General features: G+C 43.0%; 1 protein-coding gene across 1 annotated transcript in view; it reads left to right on the top strand.

Moving 5' to 3' along the window:
• CCN4 (cellular communication network factor 4) overlaps window positions 1-20,253 on the top strand; it is a 68,350-nt gene that overhangs the window by 19,735 nt on the left and 28,362 nt on the right. The window contains exon 3 of the mRNA XM_036741622.1: window positions 1,952-2,004. Within this exon, the coding sequence (XP_036597517.1) occupies window positions 1,952-2,004 (53 nt within the window). The remainder of the gene's footprint in view (window positions 1-1,951; window positions 2,005-20,253) is intronic.

Raw genomic sequence — 20,253 nt, 5'->3', positions numbered from 1 at the left:
ATTGAAACTATGGAGTGCTATCTAGTGCCTGACACATGATAGGCACTTAATAAATGCTTATTGACTATTGAGTGGTAGAAAGCACTGACCCTGGAGTCTGTTTCCTGATCCATAAAATAAGGACCAAATTTGTCCTGCCTATCTTTTGGGATTGTTATAAGGGTCAAAGGTGTAACTTGCTCTGTGATCCTGAAGGGTCTGCTATAACAACCAAATCTGAGCCATGTTTTATTAGCAAGATGTTCTAGATCAGGGATGGGGAACCTAGGGTCTCAAGGCCACATGTGGCCTTCTAGGTCCTTGGGTGTGGCTTTTTGACTGAGTTCAAGTTTTACAGAATAAATCTTTTTATTAAGGGGATTTGTTCTGTGAAGTTAGGATTTCACTTGAGGACCTAGAGGGCCACATGTGGCCTTAAGGCTGCAGGTTCCCCACCCTGTTCTAGAGTCTGAGTAGGCGAGACATTTTCTGGATCCTGAATAAGAATATCTGCCATTTTTTGTAGCCATTTAAGGTTTACTAAGAGAAGTTTTGTGGACTGGAGGATAGAGAACTTGTCTGAGAGTTAGGACAACCTGGATTCTTAGGACCGTCACTTTACAAGTAGAAGATATTAAAGGTCTCATGCCTAACCCCCTCATTTTACAGTTAAGGAAACCAGAGATATTAATTTGTCATGGGTCACATGACTAGAAAATGTCTGAGGTGGGATTCAACCAAGGTCTTCCTGACTCCAAGTCTAACCCAACCATGCCTCTTCACTCCCTCTTCTGACTCTTGCTTGACTGTATGGAGAAAGTGAGGCTGGTGGCCTTTGCATAGCCCTCCTTCACTCAAATCAAAGTCAATTGCAAGTCATGTCATCATTTCCCTGATGTCATGGTCCTCTTCGAGAACGAAGGACAAACACACAGTCCGACTATATGACCCTGGGCAAATCACTAAACCTCTCAGTTCCCCCAGACACTCTCCAAAATCATAATTTGCCAAGCAATTAATTACTGATCAGTGTTGGTAAAAGGCATTTCCTTACCCAGAGTTCCCTGAAATGCTGAAATTGAAAGGTCTGGTAAAGAAAAAAAAAGTTTGCAAAGCACTTTGCTCACAACCACTCTGTGAGGTCATTAATACAAGCATGATTGTCCCCACTTTACAAATGAACAAACTGAGACTTGAGGGGTCATACAACTAGAAAAATGCAGGAGTCAGGATGTGACATCATGTCTCTACTGACTTCAGGTCCATTACTTTCCTAGACGGTGTCCAGTCTCTCCTGAATCCTGGCTTTCCTAAGCTGTTTTCCGGCTCTAGGGAATTCCAATCATTTTCTAAGTTGGTGGGAAAGGTCTTTCTCATTCTCTCTCAAAGGGTAAGTAGAATGAGGGATGACAAATGAAAACCAGAAGTGGGGAAAGATCTAAGGAATGAAGATGATTTGGTTCTTTAACTGGGAGCTCTAGGAAAGTGATTCCTTGTAATCTTATCTTCTATCTCCTCCCCCTCCCCACTTTGGCTCTTGTCACCTTGTTATCCAGAAAGACCTAGTGTCTGGGGATGGGGGAACCTCCTTCCCTGGGCATTTAAGCCCAAAGTGGGAAATGATAGACTTGTAACTTCCCCTTTAAGGCCCAAAACAAGAGAGTGCAGGAGGTGGGGACAGAAAGAGAGGGAGGGAAAAAAGAGAGAGAGAGGGAGAGAGAAGGCAGGAAAAGTTTCTTCAGAGGAAAATGTGGGGCTTGTCTTTCACCCTGACGTCAGATCTGTCTTTAATAAAAACCCCCAAAGGGCCTGGGAGAGAAGGCATATCTGGCTATGTGTATCTGCCAGTCCAGGACTGGTCCCAACCTCCCCAAAAGGTGCTTCCCTTCGGAGCTGGGCTCGGAGTCTGGGTTCAATCAATGTATCTAATTCTGGCTTCCAGGGATGAGGTGGCTTCTGCCCTGGTTTCTAGCGGCAGCAGCAGCAGCGGCAGCAGCAGCAGGAGCAGGGAGCAGCCTTTCCAAGGTGAGTGGGAGGCTGGGAGGGGAGTAGAGGCAGTCCCAGAGAAGAGAAAGCGCCTCGAATTCTGGGCTCTGAGCGGTCAAGGTCAATGGTGGGGTGGATGTGAGAAAGGAGTCTAGGCGAGGCCACAAGGGGTGAGGTGAGAAGAAAAATGGGGGAGGGGGGCAAGGAACAAAGCAAAAGGATCTGGATTGGAAGCCACCTCTGAGGATTTCCTGCCACTAGACCATGGGTAAATCATTTTACTCTCTTTGCCTCAGCTGTAAACTTGAGGATTAAAAAACAAATAAAGTTATTGTTTTAAGAAAAAAATGCTTTGAGAATCTTTGGATTCCGTAGAAGTGTTGGCTATTATTATAGGGGAGGAGTGAGAAAAGGAAGAAAAGGGGAAGGGGGAAGGAGACCAAGTTGCTTAAATGTTTTGAGCCTCAGTTTCTTCACATGTAAAGTGGAAATACTTCTACTTGTCCTCCAAGAAACTTGCAGTGAAAGTCAGACCGCCCTGGGAGTCAGAAGCCCTGGGAGAGTTCTGGCCCTGATGCTAACTGGTTATATGATCTTAGGCAAGTCAAATAAATAAGCTCCTGATGCCTCAGTTTCCTCACTTGTAAAATGATTTAATATGAATATTGAAGTGCTAGAGAAATTTGAGTAGAAGCCATTACCTACTGCACTGAGGAAGGTACTCTTGAAAATGTTCAAAAACGTGAATTATGGTTATCTTGGTGCAGAATGATGGGGGACTAAAATAGGGGAAAGGACATAGGAGAGGAGAAGCGGGTCACCTCACCTTTCTGAGCCTCAGTTTCCTCATCTGTAAAGTAGGAATAATAAAAGTCCCCCTCACAGGACAATCCCAAGCAGGACTCTGATGATTGTGGTGTGCACTTGTGCCAGACCCTTCCTTCATAGCAGTGCGGGTCTAGAGCTGGAAAGGATATTTATTCTATGCCATTTGTCCAACCCTTCTCATTTTACTTACAGCTCAGAAGTAGGTTCAGAGTGGTTAAGTAACTTGCCCAAGATCACATAGGTGGTAAGTAAGCATCAGAGGCAGGATTTGAACCAAGGTCCTCAGACTCCAGAGCTCTTTCTACTTTACTATGCTACCTTTCTTTGTCTTTACTTTAGTTTCCTCAACTGTAACATCTGCGGTTCCTCCCAGTCCTAATCTCTCCCATCCCAGGTGTGATGGAGAACAACGCAGCTGGGAACCAGGGGACGCAAGACAGCAATACAAAAAAAAAATGCAACATTTTCCATTCACCCCTTTGGTATTTGGGGGAGGGGGAGTGTCTTCTTTTATTTAGCTAGGAATGCTTTCTAGGGAAAATGCACAGAGGACACAGGGCAGACCAGAAAAGCTGAAGGGAAAACCTAGGGGTCAAGGACCAAAAGTCAGGCATCGAAGGAGACAAAGCCACGAATGGAGAAGATAACGTGGATACACGTGGCAGGGGCTCATCAGTCACTGGTGGCCACACAGTAAAGGCAAGTCCTGGACAGGAAGGCAGTGAGGTGGAGAGAGGCGGCAACAGACAGCCTGTGGTTCTGCCCACCCCTCCTTGGCAGAAGAAAGAGGCCAAAGGAGAGGAGAGACTTCAAGATGCAAGTTCAGATGGGAATGAAAGGAGGAACAGGAGGAGAAGGAGAGGGACAGAGGTTAGGAGAACAGGGGATAGAGGAAGGAGAAGAGCCTTGGGTGGGGAGGGGAGGGCAGAGACTTATGAGGACAAGATTTAGAGGAGTTGAAAGACAGACAGAGAGAGGAAGAGGAAGGGAGAGAGAGAGAGAGGGAGGGAGGGAGGAAGGGAGGGAGGGAAGGAAGGAAGGAAGGAAGGAAGGAAGGAAGGAAGGAAGGAAGAAAGAAAGAAAGAAAAAGAAAGAAAGAAAGAAAAAGAAAGAAAGAAAGAAAGAAAGAAAGAAAGAAAGAAAGAAAGAAAGAAAGAAAGAAAGAAAGAAAAAGAAAGGAAGAAAGAAAGGAAGAAAGAAAGAAAGAAAAAAAGAAAGAAAGGATGGATCTGACTGAACTATCATTTTACAGATAGGGAAACTGAGACTTAGCATAGGAAAGTGACCTGACCAGTTCAAACAGCTTGTAAGTCACAGGGGATTCTAGCCCAGCTTGTCAGACTCCAAATCCAGGGCCCTTTCTCTCTTATCACACAGGAAGTAGGGTCCTGCCCCTGGGGTCCCAGTTGAATGCTAGATGAAGAAGGTACTATGAGACAGCTTAAAGGAAGTCTGTCTTTATATTTCACAGCTTTGGGCTAAGTTTTCATTGACTCACTATAGGCTGCATGACCACAGGAGGTCAAGGCTGAGGGAGAGGAAGCATGGATTAGGTGTGAGAGGGAAGGGAAAGGCTCAGGAATACCACCACCTCCCTTCAAGAAAACAACGGAGTAGGCTCCAGGCTGATGAGGGTCACCCCATCTCCTTTTTAAAGAATGAAAAAAGAAAGGAAGGAAGGAAGAGGAAAGAAGTTGAAAAGGAGAGCCATGACAGCTCCAGCAAAATCCAGAAAGGAGTTCCAGGGACCGTGAGCTATGGTAAAGCTATGTGGCTAGGGTAAAGGGGCGAGGAGCATGCCACCCTCGTCATGCTGAGCCCTCCACTCAGCCCCTTCCTGGAAAGCAGGAAAGCATAGACCCATGATTTTATTTATCCTCCTAACAAGTCAACAAAATAGGCTTGATGTTTTTTTTTTCTCCATTACACAAATGGAGAAACTGAGTCTCAGAGAGATGAAGTCCTCAAGGGCACAGCCACAGGATGCCCCCAGGCTGTTTTCCATATAATCCAGCCATTCTCACTCTGTGTCCTGGAGTGTCTTCAAGGCTTTCCACTGGGTGTGCAGCACACCCCCTTACCACAAGTGGGGTGTGGCAGAAAAAGTATCCAATTTGGGATGAGAAAATCTGAGACCAATTTTTCCTCTTTAGAGATTATTAGTACATACCTCTTTGCATGTTCTCTCCTTGATCATGAGTTCCTTGAGAGTAAAGATTTTTTTCCCCTTTCTTTATATCCGCAGTGCCTGGCACACAGTAGGAACTTAATAAATGTTTATTAACTGACTGCATTCAAGTTGGCACCATCACCTACCAGCTGTGAAACCTTAGGCAATAATAAATAATAATAATATTAACATTTATATAGTGCCTACTATGTGCCAGTCCTATTCCTCTCTTTGGGACTCAGTTCTTTCAACTTTTGGAATAGATTTAATAAGCACCTTAGAAGCCATTTAAGTCCAACCTTATCATTTAACAGTGAGGATGCTGAGGCCCAGCAGCGAGATGTGCCTTGTCCAAAGTCACGCAGGTAATAAGAGCCACAGTTGAGATTTGAACCCTGGTCCTTGACTCCAAATCCAGTATTTTTTCTGTCACTTTTGTTGTTGCTCAGTCATTTTCAGTTGTCTCCGACTCTTTGTAACCCTATTCTGTAAATACCACTAGAGCAGTTTAGCCATCTCCTTCTCCAGCTCATTTTACAGATGAGGAAACTGAGGCAAACAGGGTGAAGTGATTTGCCCAGAGTCACACAGCTAGTAATGTCTGAGGCCAGATTTGAACTCAGGAGGATGAATTGTTCTGACTCCAAGCCTGGTACTCTGTCCATTTCTCCACGAAGTCACTACATTGCCTCTAAGATGATCTGTAAAATCTCTTCCATAGGCGCCATTCTATGACTTAGACTATGAAGTAATGACAGTGATTCTACAAGCTACCCAGAGTGTTAGTCTTACTGCTTTAGGGTCACATCATGAACCTTAATTATGCCAGATCCTTAACTGGAACCAGACCAAAGGGGCCTTGCCCTAGAGTGCTTCTTCCCCTTGTCCCAGCTCCTTCTCATCTTGTGGTCCTCCCTGGATAGACCACCTTCCCTAGAGTCCCCCTTTCTGCAGGGTCTCTTTCCCCACAATCAAAATATCCAGAGGAATGGAGACCACTCCTTCTGCTGGCACAGCTGAACCTCTGGGCACATCCTCCCCACCCCCAAACCTAAATGAATGTGCCTCAAGAGCAGCCAAGGCTCTGTATTATTCTGTGACTTTTTCCTTGGAAAGATAGCCAAGATAGGGGGGTGAAGGATGTGCACAGATGGGTGTGTGTCTACACATTCGTGCTTTTGGAATCATTGTCTTTGGCTCACTTGTGGACTGACATGGATACTGGTATATGGTAAAAACCTTTGATAGATAAATGAGGATGAGGATGACCATGACGACAATAATAGCTCTTTATTCTTTGACAGATGTATAAATAAAAGTAATGGTTATTGCTGTTTTTGCTCCTTGATGGATGGATGACTTCAGTGGTGTGGCCTCTCCTTCCATGAGCTCCAAACCCAACACATCCAGGCCTTCTCGGCCCATTCCATCCTTGCCCACGTCTCTCCACAAATCGTTCACGGAAGATGCACCCAGTATGCCAGAGATTCTTTAATCTCTCTGGGTACCAATGTGCATGGGACCCCAGACTGAGGGCAGGAAGGAACCGTAGAGGTCACTGAGTCCAAGCCCCTCATTTTACAGAGGAGGAAAATGAAGCCCAGAGGAGGGTCACACAGCTAGTAATTATCTAACGTGGGATTTAAACCCATGCAGGGGTGTGCTGGAGCCAGCTCAAACAGGTTTCAGAGAGCCTATTGTTAAATATTCAGTGTGAATCAGCAAATGCTACAAATCAGGGCTTGATTTATTGGTCTTTTTGTAATTATATAGACTTAAGACAGTAATGGAAAAAAATGTCAATATTGCAGATTAAACCTAAAGGTGTGTTGTGTGTATATTTTTGAGTGTAGAGAGCCGGTTGTTAAACATTTACCAGTAGACCGCTGAACCCAGATCTTCCTAATCCCAAGCCCAGTACTATCCACTACTCCACACTGCCTTTCATTTTCCAATGGAGCTGTTCCCCCTTACTCTTCTTACATGATCGGTCTATGGCCTGTCTGGTCATCTAAGGTCTCAATATTTTGGATGCAATACACTGACCTTTCTCATCCAGCAGAAAGCTAAGTGGTACATGGAGAGTAGACAGAGTACTGGCCCAGAGTCTGGAAGACCTGAGTTCAAATCTAGACTTAGACATTTTCTAGCTGTGTGACCCTGGGCAAGTCACTTAACCTCTGTCTGTTTCAGTTTCCCCATCTGTAAAATGGGATTAATAGTAGTATTTACCTCCCAGGGCTACTGTGAAGATTAAATGAGATGCTATTTGTAAAATATTTTACAAACCTTAAAACACTATACAAATGTTAACTCTCACTACTGATGTTCACCACACACAGGACGGTCTGTTGCCCTTTATAGATTGTTTATCATTTGAGTTATTCCCTTATCATGATGCTTGATTTATAGCCACATAGCCTCACATAGGCACACAATGCTGGCATTTACGCCCCTCTAGAACAGAGCAAATGGCTGACAGTTTGCTTATATCTAGCACTTTAAGGTTTACAAAGCACTTTATCTCATTTAGTCCTCACAACAACCCTGTGAAATAGGTGCAATTATTATCCCTCGTTTTACACATGAGGAAACAGGCTGTCGGAGGTGATGTGACTGGTCCAGGATCACACAGCTGGCAACTAGGTGACACCAGATTTGAACTCAGGTCTATCCACTGCACCACCAAGCTGCCTCAAATAAAAGATGTACTTTTAAACTATATTTCAAGTCTACGTGAGCATTTCAGAGCAAACCCTGAGGAAGAGAGGGAACTCTTCCTCCCTCATGCTTCTGTCTCCTTCAAGTCTTTCTGCCCCATCAAACTGTCGCTACAGCCTGCCTGGCTTATCTCTCATCAGGGATACTGGAGAACAGCTCATGAGGGCTGTTTTTACCTTTGAAAAACTGTTTACCTGAGGGTCCCCTTCTGGAAGTCAAAACAAGTAAACAGATATTCTTGATCACCACTGTCTGACAAAAAGGTCAGGCTGACCAGTCCCACCAAGGCAGCATTTGGGTGTGACAACTTTAAGCAGTATTGAGAATCTTATTACAGATCAGTTCAATTAATCCATTCTGGTAATCTTTTTGACATATCTGTTTTGTACTTACAAATAAGGATTGACTAGATGGGAGTCAAAAGACCTGGATTCAAGTCCCAAGGTCTACCCTTGAGTGCCTGTGACCTTGGACAGTTGGTGACCCTCCCCGAGCCCCAGTTCCTTCATTTAAAAAATGTAGATAATAATATTCACACTACCCCACTTTGCAGGATTATTGGGACACCCAAATGAGATTGACTTCATGACAGTGAAGGAAAGAGCTTTATAAATGCAAAGCTCTATAGAAATGCCAAAGGAAGTATAATTATTACCCCTGTAAAGAGAGTCCTTTGATGCATCCCCACGGCATACAGGTAAACCTGTGGTTTTGAAGGCTATTCAAGTGGGGTACAAGCTCTTATCAGCTCTACCATGCTGGAAAGGCAGCAACATACTATGTTAGCCACTCACAAACTAGCCACCAGAGCATTGGCTACCAGTGGGTGAATATTCTTGGCCACAGTCTGTCTGCTAAGACAATTTAGGGACTACAGTCTGCATTCATAGTATTCATTCATTATATTGTGAGTTGCTTGGGTGTGGAACTATCTTTTGACTCTTTGTATTCCAGTGCTTAAGGCACAGTGCCTGGCACTTAGCAGGCTTTCATAAACATTTATTGATTGGGTTGGCGTAATGAGTTTCATATTAATGGAATCATAGTCCCTGAAGTATTATTATACTAAGGGATGATTCTTCACAACACAAGCTGATTGACTTTAGAAATCCTTGCTGCCTTAGGAAGTGTTGCTACATTAAAAAGAGGACCTTGTGTCAAATCCTGGCTGACCTAGGGCAAATTACCTAACATCTCTGAGTCTCAATTTCCTCCTCTGTCAAATGAGGATGTTGGACTAGATGACCTCCAAGGTCCTTCCAACTCTGTGTTTACAATCCTATCATTCCCCAGTGTTTGTAATTAGTATTCATTGTATATATTTTGATTGGTGAGCATTTCAGAACACATCTGTTTTCCTAAATTAAGGGGATACTTCTTTTATAAAATTTGAACAAATAAATTCAAGTTAACAAGAACATACCAGTTGCCTACTATGCACTAGGCTTGCGTTGGGATTGATTGTTGGTTTTGTTGAGGACAGCTCTGACTTCAAAGGATGGGCACTTCCCGGAAAGGGCCCACCCCAGGGACAAAGGAGAACCACTAAGTCTTAGAGTTGGAAAGGATCTCAGATCCTTCTAGTCACTGATTCAATCAAACTAATAGAGTATCAAAGCTTAATAGGGCCAGAGAAGAGACATTAGTTGTTTAATGTCCTACAATGAGTTGCTGTTGGGTCATTTCAGTTGTGTCCACTCTCTATGGCCCCATTTGGGGTTTTCTTGGTAAAGACACTGGAATGGTTTGTCATTTCCTTCTCCAGCTCATTTTACAGATGAGGAAACTGAGGCAAACAGGATTAAGTGACTTGCCCAAGATCACAAAGCTAAGGGTCTGAGGCTGGTTTTGAACTCATGAACATAAGTCTTCTTGATTCCAGGCCCAGTGCTCTATCTGTTGTACAACCCAGCTAGCCAATAAGTTGATTAGTGGCAAAAGAACTGAAACCTTGTCTTAGGGTCCTGAATGTAAGATGAAGGAGACCTCTTTCCACCTGGTCCCCTCCACGGTTCTTTCTTAATGCTCCCTAGCTGCCAAGAACATCAGTTTATTACCTTCAGACCTCAGAGGGGTGTTGCGAGGAAAGTGCTTTATAAGTCATAAGTTGAAACGTGAGCTCCTGCCATCTCCTTGAATAGCTCTGATGATGGAGAGCTCACTCACTGCCTCTAAACCAGTCCATTCCATTGCTGAATTCTTTTGACTATTTGAAAGATTTATTGTTATTGTTTTAAACTTATTACATATTCACGGATGATCGATGATCTCTTGAGTCTCTTCCAGATCTAAAGTTCTATGAATTTATTATTCCATTTTTGAGTTTTAAGGTCAGTTTGGGATGTTTTGGACCCAATTCTTAATCTTTAAGATTAAGATTCTGGAGGGAGAGTCCTGAGTTAGAGAGATCACAGGGCTGAACATTTGATGTTTCAGATGTTTTGCTTTTATAAATGGTTACCTTTAGCTATTACAGTAAAAATAGAGAGCTAGATGGATGAAGGAATAAATAAATGAGTGTAAAGACAGACAGACAAATAATCTTCCCCTACATAGAACCCAGAGCTATCCCTGGGTATGGTGGGTCTGAGCAATTACCCTAAGTACCATAGTTAGAGGAACCTCTGAAATGTTATAAGGACTACTAGATAATGGAATTGACCAATGACTCGGGTAGCTAGCCAGTGAGAGGAAGAGAAGGAAGTGGGACTACCAGTTGGTAACGGAAAGGAAAAAATGATTGATAGAGTGTTGGACTTGGACTCAGGAAGATCTGAGTTCAAATCTAACCTCAGACACTAGTGACCCCAGGCATTTTACTTAACCTTTGTCTGCCAAAATTTCTATCTATAAAATGAGGATAATGATAGCACCTTCCTCCCCAGGTTGTTGTGATGATCAAAATGAGGTATTTGTAAGTCGCTTTGCATATCTTAAAGTTAATTCTCATTATTAGTGTCTAAAAATCACTGAATTTTAAAACTAGGAGTGACCTTAGAATTTAGAATGTTAGAATACACAGACTATAGCATTTTACACTTGGAAAAACTCTTAGGAAAAAATATGCAAAAATACAAATCGTTAGTGCTAGAAAAGGGACCTTTGAATAGAGAATGTTAGACAACAGAACACTGTATGGGAGAGCTCATAGGGACCTTGGGAATATCTAGTCTAATTTTACAAGAGAAGAAATGGAGGCCCACAAAGGAAAAGAACATTTCATAGCTGGAAAGTATGAGAATGCAAGACTCAGACCCAGGTCTTCTGACTGCTGGTCTAGTGTTCTTTATGAGTTTCCTCTCTATGCTATAATAGACAAATTTTTCACAATACTCTACCCCCAACCCACCTTTTTACCCCATCAGGACTAAATCAGATTGCCCACCAAAAACACTGTTCCACCCTTCCTTCCGTGGGTAACCCTCAGGTTGCCTCTCTGCCTTCTGAAGCATCTCTTTCTCTTCTCCCCCTCTTAAGTCAACTCAATTTAATTCAGCAAACATTTACTAAGTACTTCCTACATGAACATATAGTGCTTGGCCTGAGAATACAAAAATAGATCCGACACAAAACTTTGCTCTCAAGGACCTTACAATGTAATTGGAAAGAAGATATGTGTGCACAAATCACTACGATGGAAGGGATGGGGTCTCTGTAGGCTAATTGCTATGAGAAAACGTCCAGTTTATACCACTAGGAGAGATTTAAGAAGGGAAAGATCAGTTTTAGATGAAGTTCAATCCCCCCAAAAAAGCTGATTTTACAGATCATATAAGGAAACTGAGGCATGCCATAGGTTACATTGTATTTGGCAAAGCTAGGACTCAAACTCTATTCTCCTGATCCCAAGTCAGATACCCCTCCCTCCCTAGAGCTCTCTACAAAATCAAAGGCACTCTAAAGCCTAGGACTGAAAACAGGACCCCAGCACAGGCTGAAGACCCATTCTCCTCCTCAAAGCCTCAATATTGCGGTTAATTCTCCATCTTAGAAATAGCTCTGGCCAGCACCTCTCCAGCAGTAGGGCCGCATAGGTAATTTTTTCATTCACAGACGCCAAGTTCTTTGAGTCAGTTTGACCTCCTCCTTTCCTTATAAAAGGAGGAGAAGAACAGAAAGAGGACCAGACCATTCATTCAGGTAGCAAACATTTACAGCATTCAACACCTGGTGTGTGCAGGGTACCATGCTGGGTACTGAGTAAGATACAAGATTCAGACAGGACACTCTCAAGGCACTAACACAGCCTTCAGAATTTCACAAAGACCACAGAGGACTCTTCGTATGGTGGCACTTTGGAATCTTAAGGGTCTTTGTTTTACAGGTGAGGTCAGGAGGCCCAGAGAGAAAGCCAAGAGTGGCAGGTCTGACTCCATCTTCAGGGTTCTGTCCACTCTATGCCAGGCTCCCCAGGGGAAGGAGACAGGTTAGAAGCCGCATTAGATTCAATGCCCAGTGTCCTCCAATTTAGTCCCTTGCTCAGCTACTGGTCAGTGATAAAATTGGGATAACAGTCCCTGCCCTGCCTGCCAGGATTCTAGTCTGAGTTCTGTCAACAGTAACAATATATACAATATAACAATATACAAATACAATATGACCATAACCACAATAGCTAACATTGATAGAGGGCTTTGAAGTTGATAAAGTGCTTTAAATATGTTATCACATTTAACCTTCAAATTTGCTTTATGAAGGAGACATCCCGCCTCTCTTTCTCCTTCACTGCCCCCCAGAGCAGGGCTGACAGTGACCCCAGGCCTCCATTCTCCTGGGTGCTTCTAGTTAAAATCCAGACTTAGGAAAGATGAATGAAGCAACTGACTGTAGAAGCATTTGGAGAAGTGTTAGACTTGGCAAGCTGGGGCCCGCAGCTGGCCATTTCACACCCCAGTCCTATGATTACAATCCCAATCCCGGCTCCTTTATGAAGGAGAAATTTACTTTATGAAGGAGAACTAGCACCATTTTATAGATAAGAAAACTTGAGGAACAGACAAGTTAAGTGACTTGCCTAGGGTCACACAGCTAGTCCATCCTTGAAGGGGAATTTAAATACTCTAACTCTCAGCATGGTTTTTCATGACACAGGCAGCTACTTTCACAAGTCACTCCCCCACTCTAGGCCTCAATTTCCTCGTCTGAAAAATGAGAGAGTTGGAATAGATCAAGGTTTTTAATCTTTGTGTGTGTGTGTATAATGGACCCTTTGGGAGTCTGGCAAAGCCTATGGACCGTCCAGGTCAAATCAACAAGCTTTTATTAAGTACCTGCTAAAGTCAGGCACTGTGCTAAGTCCTGGGGATATCAAGAAAGAGGCAAGAGACCCCCAAAGGACTCATGGTCTAATAGGGGAGACAACATATATTAATGTTCTTCCCTATTCTCAGAAAAAAAAATGTGTTTTATTTTAATAATTGAATGACATTTAGAGTCAAGTGAAGACATTTAGAGCTAAGTGAGAAAAAAGAAATATTTTTTTCCCATCCAAGTTCATGGACCTCTTGAAATTCCACACATTAAAACCCCTGGACTAAATGATATCTAAGGCTCATAATAGAACATCCTATGTTCTATGGTTCCTTCCAAATTGTTTAGTCTTTTTTCCATATTTTAACATTATATATTCTAAGATTATCCTATGTCCTCAATCCCTTCCAGCTCTAATAATCTACAATCTGCCTTCCTTTCCAGCCCCAACATTCATTGATTCTGATTCTCCTTCACAGGCCAAATGAGCTAACATATGTGCAAAGCACTTTTTAAAGGAAAAAGAGCCATATTATTCTTTGGAAAGACATCAGCTATTTCCTACAGCCAATAGCATTTCTTTACAAAGATTCCCCCACGTCTCATCTTATAATTTCATAAAGTTACATTTTTGTGAGTTTAAGTAGTGGAAATTTGGTCTGGAGGGGGGAAATTCACATTCCGTTACTTCCAATCTGACCAATCCCTGATCAGTCATGGGGGCTGCTGTTTCCTAGAAATAATTCATTTACTTGTTATGGCTTGAAATAAAAAGAGGCAGGCTCTCCATGGTAAGGAGAAAGATCACAGAAACTCTTATTTTTGGCAGCTTTTGTCTTCAAAGGGATGGAACTAATTGCTTTGCAATAAGTTACTTAATGAAGGAAAAAATTTTCTAAGTGAGGCTCTGAAGACATCCCACCTCCCTTTCTCCTTCGCTGCCCCCCAAAGCAGGGCTGATGGTGACCCCAGGCCTCTATTCTCCCGGGTGCTTCTAGTTAAAATCCAGACTTAGGAAAGATGAATGAAGCAACTGGCTGTAGAAGCATTTGGGCTAAGTGTTAGACTTGGCAAGCTGGGGCCCGCAGCTGGCCATTTCACACCCCAATCCTGCCCCCTTGTGGCGAGCTGGTTACAGAAGCAGAGACTCAGCAGAAGGGATCTTTTCTACAATGAAGAATCATAGGATTTGAAGATGGTGGGAGCCTTAGAAATCATCTTGAGGCCCACTTCCTTCATTTTACAAATGGAGACACTGAAGCCCAAGTAACAGAATTGAGGTTGAGATCCAGACAGGTCCTTTACATCCGTTCTTCTCATTACACCATACTGCCCCATCCACAAATGGTTATCCAGCCTATGGTGATGGGGAGCTCACTAACTTAGGACGTAGCCCGTTTCCTTGGAACAAGGTTTTGCTAGGAAATTAAGGCCACAAACACCTGGTCAAGAAGATGACTATAGAGTTAATACACTGATGAGGAAGGAAGGAAGGAGGAAAGGAAGGAAGGAAGGAGGGAGGGAGGAAGAAAGGAAGTTAGGAAGGAAGGAAGGAAGGAAGGAAGGAAAGAAAGAGGAAGGGAGGGAAGAAGGAGGGAGGGAGGAAGAAAGGGAGGGAGGAAGAAAGGAAGGAAACAAGCATTTGGTAAGCACCTACTATGTGGCATGCATGCACTGTGCTAATCACTTTGTCAAATATAATCTCATTTGATCTTTACAACAACCCTAGAAGATAGGTGCTATTATTATCCAATTTTATAGCTGAGGAAACTGAGACAGAGGTCTAATGATTTGCCGTGGGTCACACATACAGTAATTATCTGATGCCACGTTTGAACTGAGGTCTTCCTGACTCTCAGCCCAAGTCCTACTCTCTGCACCACCTTGCTGCCTCTAGGATATAAAGAGTCCAAGGAACATAGACTATCAGATCACAAAAGGACCTTCAAATTTAGGTTAAAAACATAACTTTTATAATGGAAAGGGAACATAGAACATGAATATTAAAATACAAAAGAGACCTCGAAAAGGTTTTAATTTAGGGATCATCTAGTCCAGCCCACTCCTTCAAATCTGCTTTTCTGCCCAGGACTGATGCTCCTAAATTTCATCCTCCTTTCTTTTTTTAATTAATTAATTATTTTTATTTTTAATTTATGGAATAAAACAAGCATTTCTCTAAAATGGTATAATAGAAAAATGTGATTGCACACAAAACTGCAAATCTATTATGTAAAACTGGCTATGTAATTTTTTCCTTTTATTCTTCCCTCCCACCCCCTCCAGGAGCAGGACACCCTCTCCTCCTGTTAGTCCCACTCCATAGTCTTTCCATTTCAAACTATAGACCCCAAACTCCAGGGAGAAACACAGCAACCAATTAAATCCACCAAGACACAAACCTAATCCTCATTCATCTCAGATCAAACACCAACCAGCCTAGTGTCTAAGTCTCCAAGTCCCTCAGCTTGAGGCAGGAATGCCAAAGGTCAATTCATCACACTGGGCTTAAAGGCAGCCAGGTTTGGGAGAGAGTAATTCAATTGAAATCATTTTAACAAACATGCCTTAAGCTCCTGTTATTTGCAGAGCTCTGTGCTGTGAGCTGGAGGAGATAGAAAGATAAATAAGAAACCTTTTCCATGGAGCTTGCGGTCTAGCAGGGGTAGCGATACACAAATAACTGATACAAAATAAAACTCAACAAGTCCGAAGGGACAGACAACATGCTATGTGTGGTCTGAAAAAGGAAAAGTCTTTTTTTTTGTCTAAAGGGATGAGGGTAGGCTTCACAGAGGAGCTCAATCAACAAGCATTTATTAAGCACCTACTCTGTGCCAGACAGTGTCCTAGGTACTGGGTATTGAAAAGACAGTGAATGAAACAACTTTTACTCTCAAGGACCTTGTGAGCTGAGCCTTAAAGGCCAGATAGGACTCTTCTAGGCAGAGATTGGGAAGGGTGAGGAGAAAGACCTTTGAGGCTTAGGAAATTTCATGAACAAAGACCCAGACCCATAAAGGGAAAGAAGAGAGTATAGTTGGGCACATGGAAAGGAGTAATGTTAAAATAAGGCTGCAAAACAGCCAATCAACAAGCATTTACTAAATACCTGCCTACTATGTGCCAGGCACTGTGTTAAGTGCTGAAAATACAAAGTCAAAAAAAAGGAGTAATCCGTGAACTCAGGAAGCTTACATTCTATGCAAAGGCATAGCCATGCTGGATTATGGAAGGCCATGAATGCTAAACTAAAAATAAGTCACCTCCTTTTTCTGTGCCTTTTCCTCTAACTTTTAAAGCCTTTTCCCAGGGATTTGGGGCCCATAAAACCTCCTGTTTATCCAGGGTCATACTATAGTCCATCCCTGAATACACATTTGAATTCAATGAGGACAGCTAAGGTCTCTGTTACCATCTCTTCACTTGAATTTCAACTCCCTGCATGTCATTTTTCTGGTTCTAAACTTCCAAAGCTAAAGATCATTCTCCTTGATAGAGAAAATAGAGTTAAATAGTCCTATCTTCTGTCTATCAATCATTATTGCCATCCTATCGACCTCAAATTCTTTTTTTGTTTTGTTGTGTTTTTGGGGGGGGGCAGGGCAATTGGGGTTAAGTGACTTGCCCAAGGTCACACAGCTAGTACATGTGTCAAGCATCTGAGGTGGATTTGAACTCAGGTCCTCCTGTTTCTAGGGCCAGTGCTCTACTCACTGTGCCACCTAGCTGCCCCTCCACCTCAAATTATCTCCCTTTTTATGTTTGTTTTGTCTCCAATATAGCTCATCACACCTTTGACCGCGCGCGCGTGTGTGTGTGTGTGTGTGTGTGTGTGTGTGTGTGTGTGTGTGTTCCTTGACATCCATCACCTGCTTCCACCTATTCTGGCTCCTGACACTATTCTTAGAGAATGAAGCCACACTTTTGTAATGATCTTCTTGTAACTACCCTTGTCTTTATCTTCTGTTGTATCTTTTAAAATCTTGATTTGGTAATGAGTTCCCTATGCATCCACATCATTCTCTTTAGCCAACTGCCCTTCTTCTTCCTCAGTCATTTATGTTTATTTAGTCAGAATTTGTGTCGATTATCCTCACTGCTTGCTTCCTGTCCTGAAGAACAAAATCATTAACAAATCAAGTAAAAAATTTGTCAGCTCTTTCTTTTTTGAAAAAGTGCACCAGCAGACGTTCAGGGCAGCTAGGTGGTGCCATAGTGCATAGAGCACCAGGACTGGAGTCAGAAAGACTCATCTTTCTGAGTTCAAATCTGGCCCCAGACACTCACTGGCTCAGTGATCCTGGGCAAGTCACTTCACCCTGTTTGCCTCAGTTTCCTCATCTGCAAACTGAGCTGGTGAAGGAAATGACAAACCACTCCAGTATCTTTGCCAAGAAAACTCCAAATGGGGTCACAAAGACCGAAAACAACTGAACAACAACAAAACCAACACAGAATGTTCAGATGGTTGAAGTCCACCATTACCACACCATGCATCTGTTGCTACTTTTTTACATATTTCTGGAGCTCACCACCTATCTCCTCCTCCTTCTGGTCAGACAGCCCATGATAGACAATGACTACCACATTGCTCCTATAACTTTCTTTTTTTTGGAGTGGGGGAAGGGAGGGCAATTGGGATTAAGTGACTTGCCCAAGGTCACACAGCTAGTGTCAAGTATCTGAGGCCACATTTGAACTCAGGTCTTCCTGACTCCAAGGCCAGTGCTCTACTCACTGCACCACCTAGCTGCCCCCTACATTGCTCCTATTTCTCCTTCCATTGACAAGGCTGATAATAAAAACAGCACCTTTTGTACAGATTTTTTTGGAGGTTGATGATGATTCTCTCCTAAATAACCTCTCAGCCTGTGGATTTGCACCCAGGAATATGTTTTCTTGGCATACCATGCTACTCTATCACCCTTTTCATTTAAACTTCGCCTATTGAACAAACTCTATTCTCAGTCGTAATCCATTGTGAGGCAAGTTGGTAGGAGACATTTTTATAGCTTTTAAAAGTTCTTTCAGAATGCTACCCAGACCATAGTGATGCTGATGCAGCGAAGAGAGGAAAGGATGAAGCTAGCTGGACATCACTATCGTCATCATGGTAGCTTTCATGTGCGATCTCATTTGATACTAACAACAACACTGGGAAGTCGGTGATATTATTATCATGGCTTTATGGATGAGGAAACTGAGGCCAAAAGATCAAGTGACTTGCCTAGGGTGACACAGCTAAATGTCTGTAGCTAGATTGGAACTCAGGGCTTCCAGATTCTCTAGACCCAGCACTCTACCCACTGAGCCACCTTGCTGTTTAACACTAAAATAACTCTTATTGTGTGCCTAGCACTTTACATTATTATCTCATTTGATTCTCACAACAACTCTGGAAGATAGATGTTATTATTACACCTATTTTACAGATGAGGAAACTGAGGCAGACAAAAGTTCAGTGACTTGACCTCAAAAAAAAAAAAGGTGTCTCAGGAAGATTCTGAAGATCACCTGGTAGGATAAGGTACCAGACTCTGAGGTTCTTACTCAAACTAAAGTGCCAAGCATTCAAAATCTGCTTCAGAGAGCCCAACTCCAATGGGCTGGCCACGTTGTTTGAATGCAAAATGGACACTTGCCAAAAAGACTATTCCATGGAGAGCTCACACAGGGCAAACGTTCACATGATGGTCAGAAGAAGTGATACAAGGACACTCTCAAGATCTCTCTTAAGAACTTTGGAATTGATTTGTGACATGGGAGGCACTGGCACAGGCCCACCTAGTACAGCATGCCCTCATCAGAGAAGGTGCTGTGCTCTATGAGCAAAGCAGAATTGAAATAGCTCAGAGGAAATGCAGGATGCTCAAACTTGGAGTATCTGCTCCAAATGTTCACATGGACTATTTATGCCCAACCTGTGGTAGAACATTCCAAGCTAGTATTGGTCTGATCAGCCACAGTCGGACACGTAGAAACTTGACTCTAGCATAGAGATGCTAGAGTCCTCTTCAGGAACGAAGGACAACAACAAACCAACCAGTGAGCCCTCCACCCCTGGAGATTAAGTAAAGCCTGACCGCCACTTAATGGGAATATGGAGAGAGGATGTTTGTTCAGGAAGGGGGTTGGACTAGGTGGGGAAGTCCCTTCCAGCTCCGAGACTTTATGATTCTATGCAAGTAAAGGCTTATTTTCTCTCTTCCTGGTGTATTGTGATGAGCATACTGTCAGATGAGTCTTGTGAAAGTTGCGAAGTTTCTCTTTTGCTCAGCCATGGCCTTGGGGCACAGATGGGAACAAGGTCTGCTGTCTTCCAAGTTCTACACTCTGGTTGTTGCCTGGTTGGCAGAGAAGTTGTATCACTAGTAGACCCCAAATCCACAGGCTTTCAGGATTGAAATGGGTGTTAGTAATCATCTAGTCCATTGGCATTTGTCCCTCACTTGCAAGTAAATTGGATTTAAGTGATGCAGGGCTACGCAAAGTCACCAGCCTCACTTTCTCCTCCGGAGCCATCTGAGTCCAGCAGCAAGATATAAATCAGGATGACTGGAGATGGCCTTGGATGCAGTGGGAGACCTTGGCCTTTTTAAGCTAAGGTCTTTCCCAGGTCTCAGCTTGAGGCAACATTGGTCATATAGTCTAATCCATAACTGAACACTTATCCCCTCTACATCATCTCCCCAGTCATCCAGCCCTTTTTCTGGAGACGTCAAATGGGGGAGAACCCATTATGACCCAATGTAGCCTATTCTATTTGGAGATCACTCTATTGTTAGGAAGTTTTTACTTACCTGGAGCCTGAGAAAATGTGTTTCTCTGGCATTTCAACCCATTGCCTCTGGTTGTGTCCTCTGGAGCCAAGCAGAGCAAATCTAATCCTTCAGTCACCTGAAAGTCCTTCAGATCCTCAAAAACTGCTACCCTGCCCCGACTAGGTCTTCACTTCTTCATCCTTAATGTCCCTGGTTTGGCCAATCCTTTTATGGCCTAATCTTTAGTCCATTTAACATCCTTGTGGCTCTCCAAAGGGTAGTTTTCATAATGACAATGTTCTTTGTAAAACCTTATACGTAGAACTGAAGATGAGACTCTGAATGTCTTCTGACCAGGGAAGAAACATCATCCTCCTCTGTCCTGGACATCAGGGCTCTCTTAACACAGTCTATGATTACGTTAGCTTTTTTGGCTATTGATTTACATTGAACTTTTAGTCCACTAAAATTCAGTCAGTCAATAAGCATTTATTGAGCACCTATTGCATGCCAAGCATCGTGCTTAGCACTAAGGATAACAAGAAAGGCAAAAGA

Source organism: Trichosurus vulpecula, chromosome 1 (genome assembly GCF_011100635.1).
Source record: "Trichosurus vulpecula isolate mTriVul1 chromosome 1, mTriVul1.pri, whole genome shotgun sequence".
NCBI classification, from domain to species: domain Eukaryota; kingdom Metazoa; phylum Chordata; class Mammalia; order Diprotodontia; family Phalangeridae; genus Trichosurus; species Trichosurus vulpecula.
Note: the sequence above shows the minus strand (reverse complement) of the source record. Positions and strands in the feature narration are given on the sequence as shown.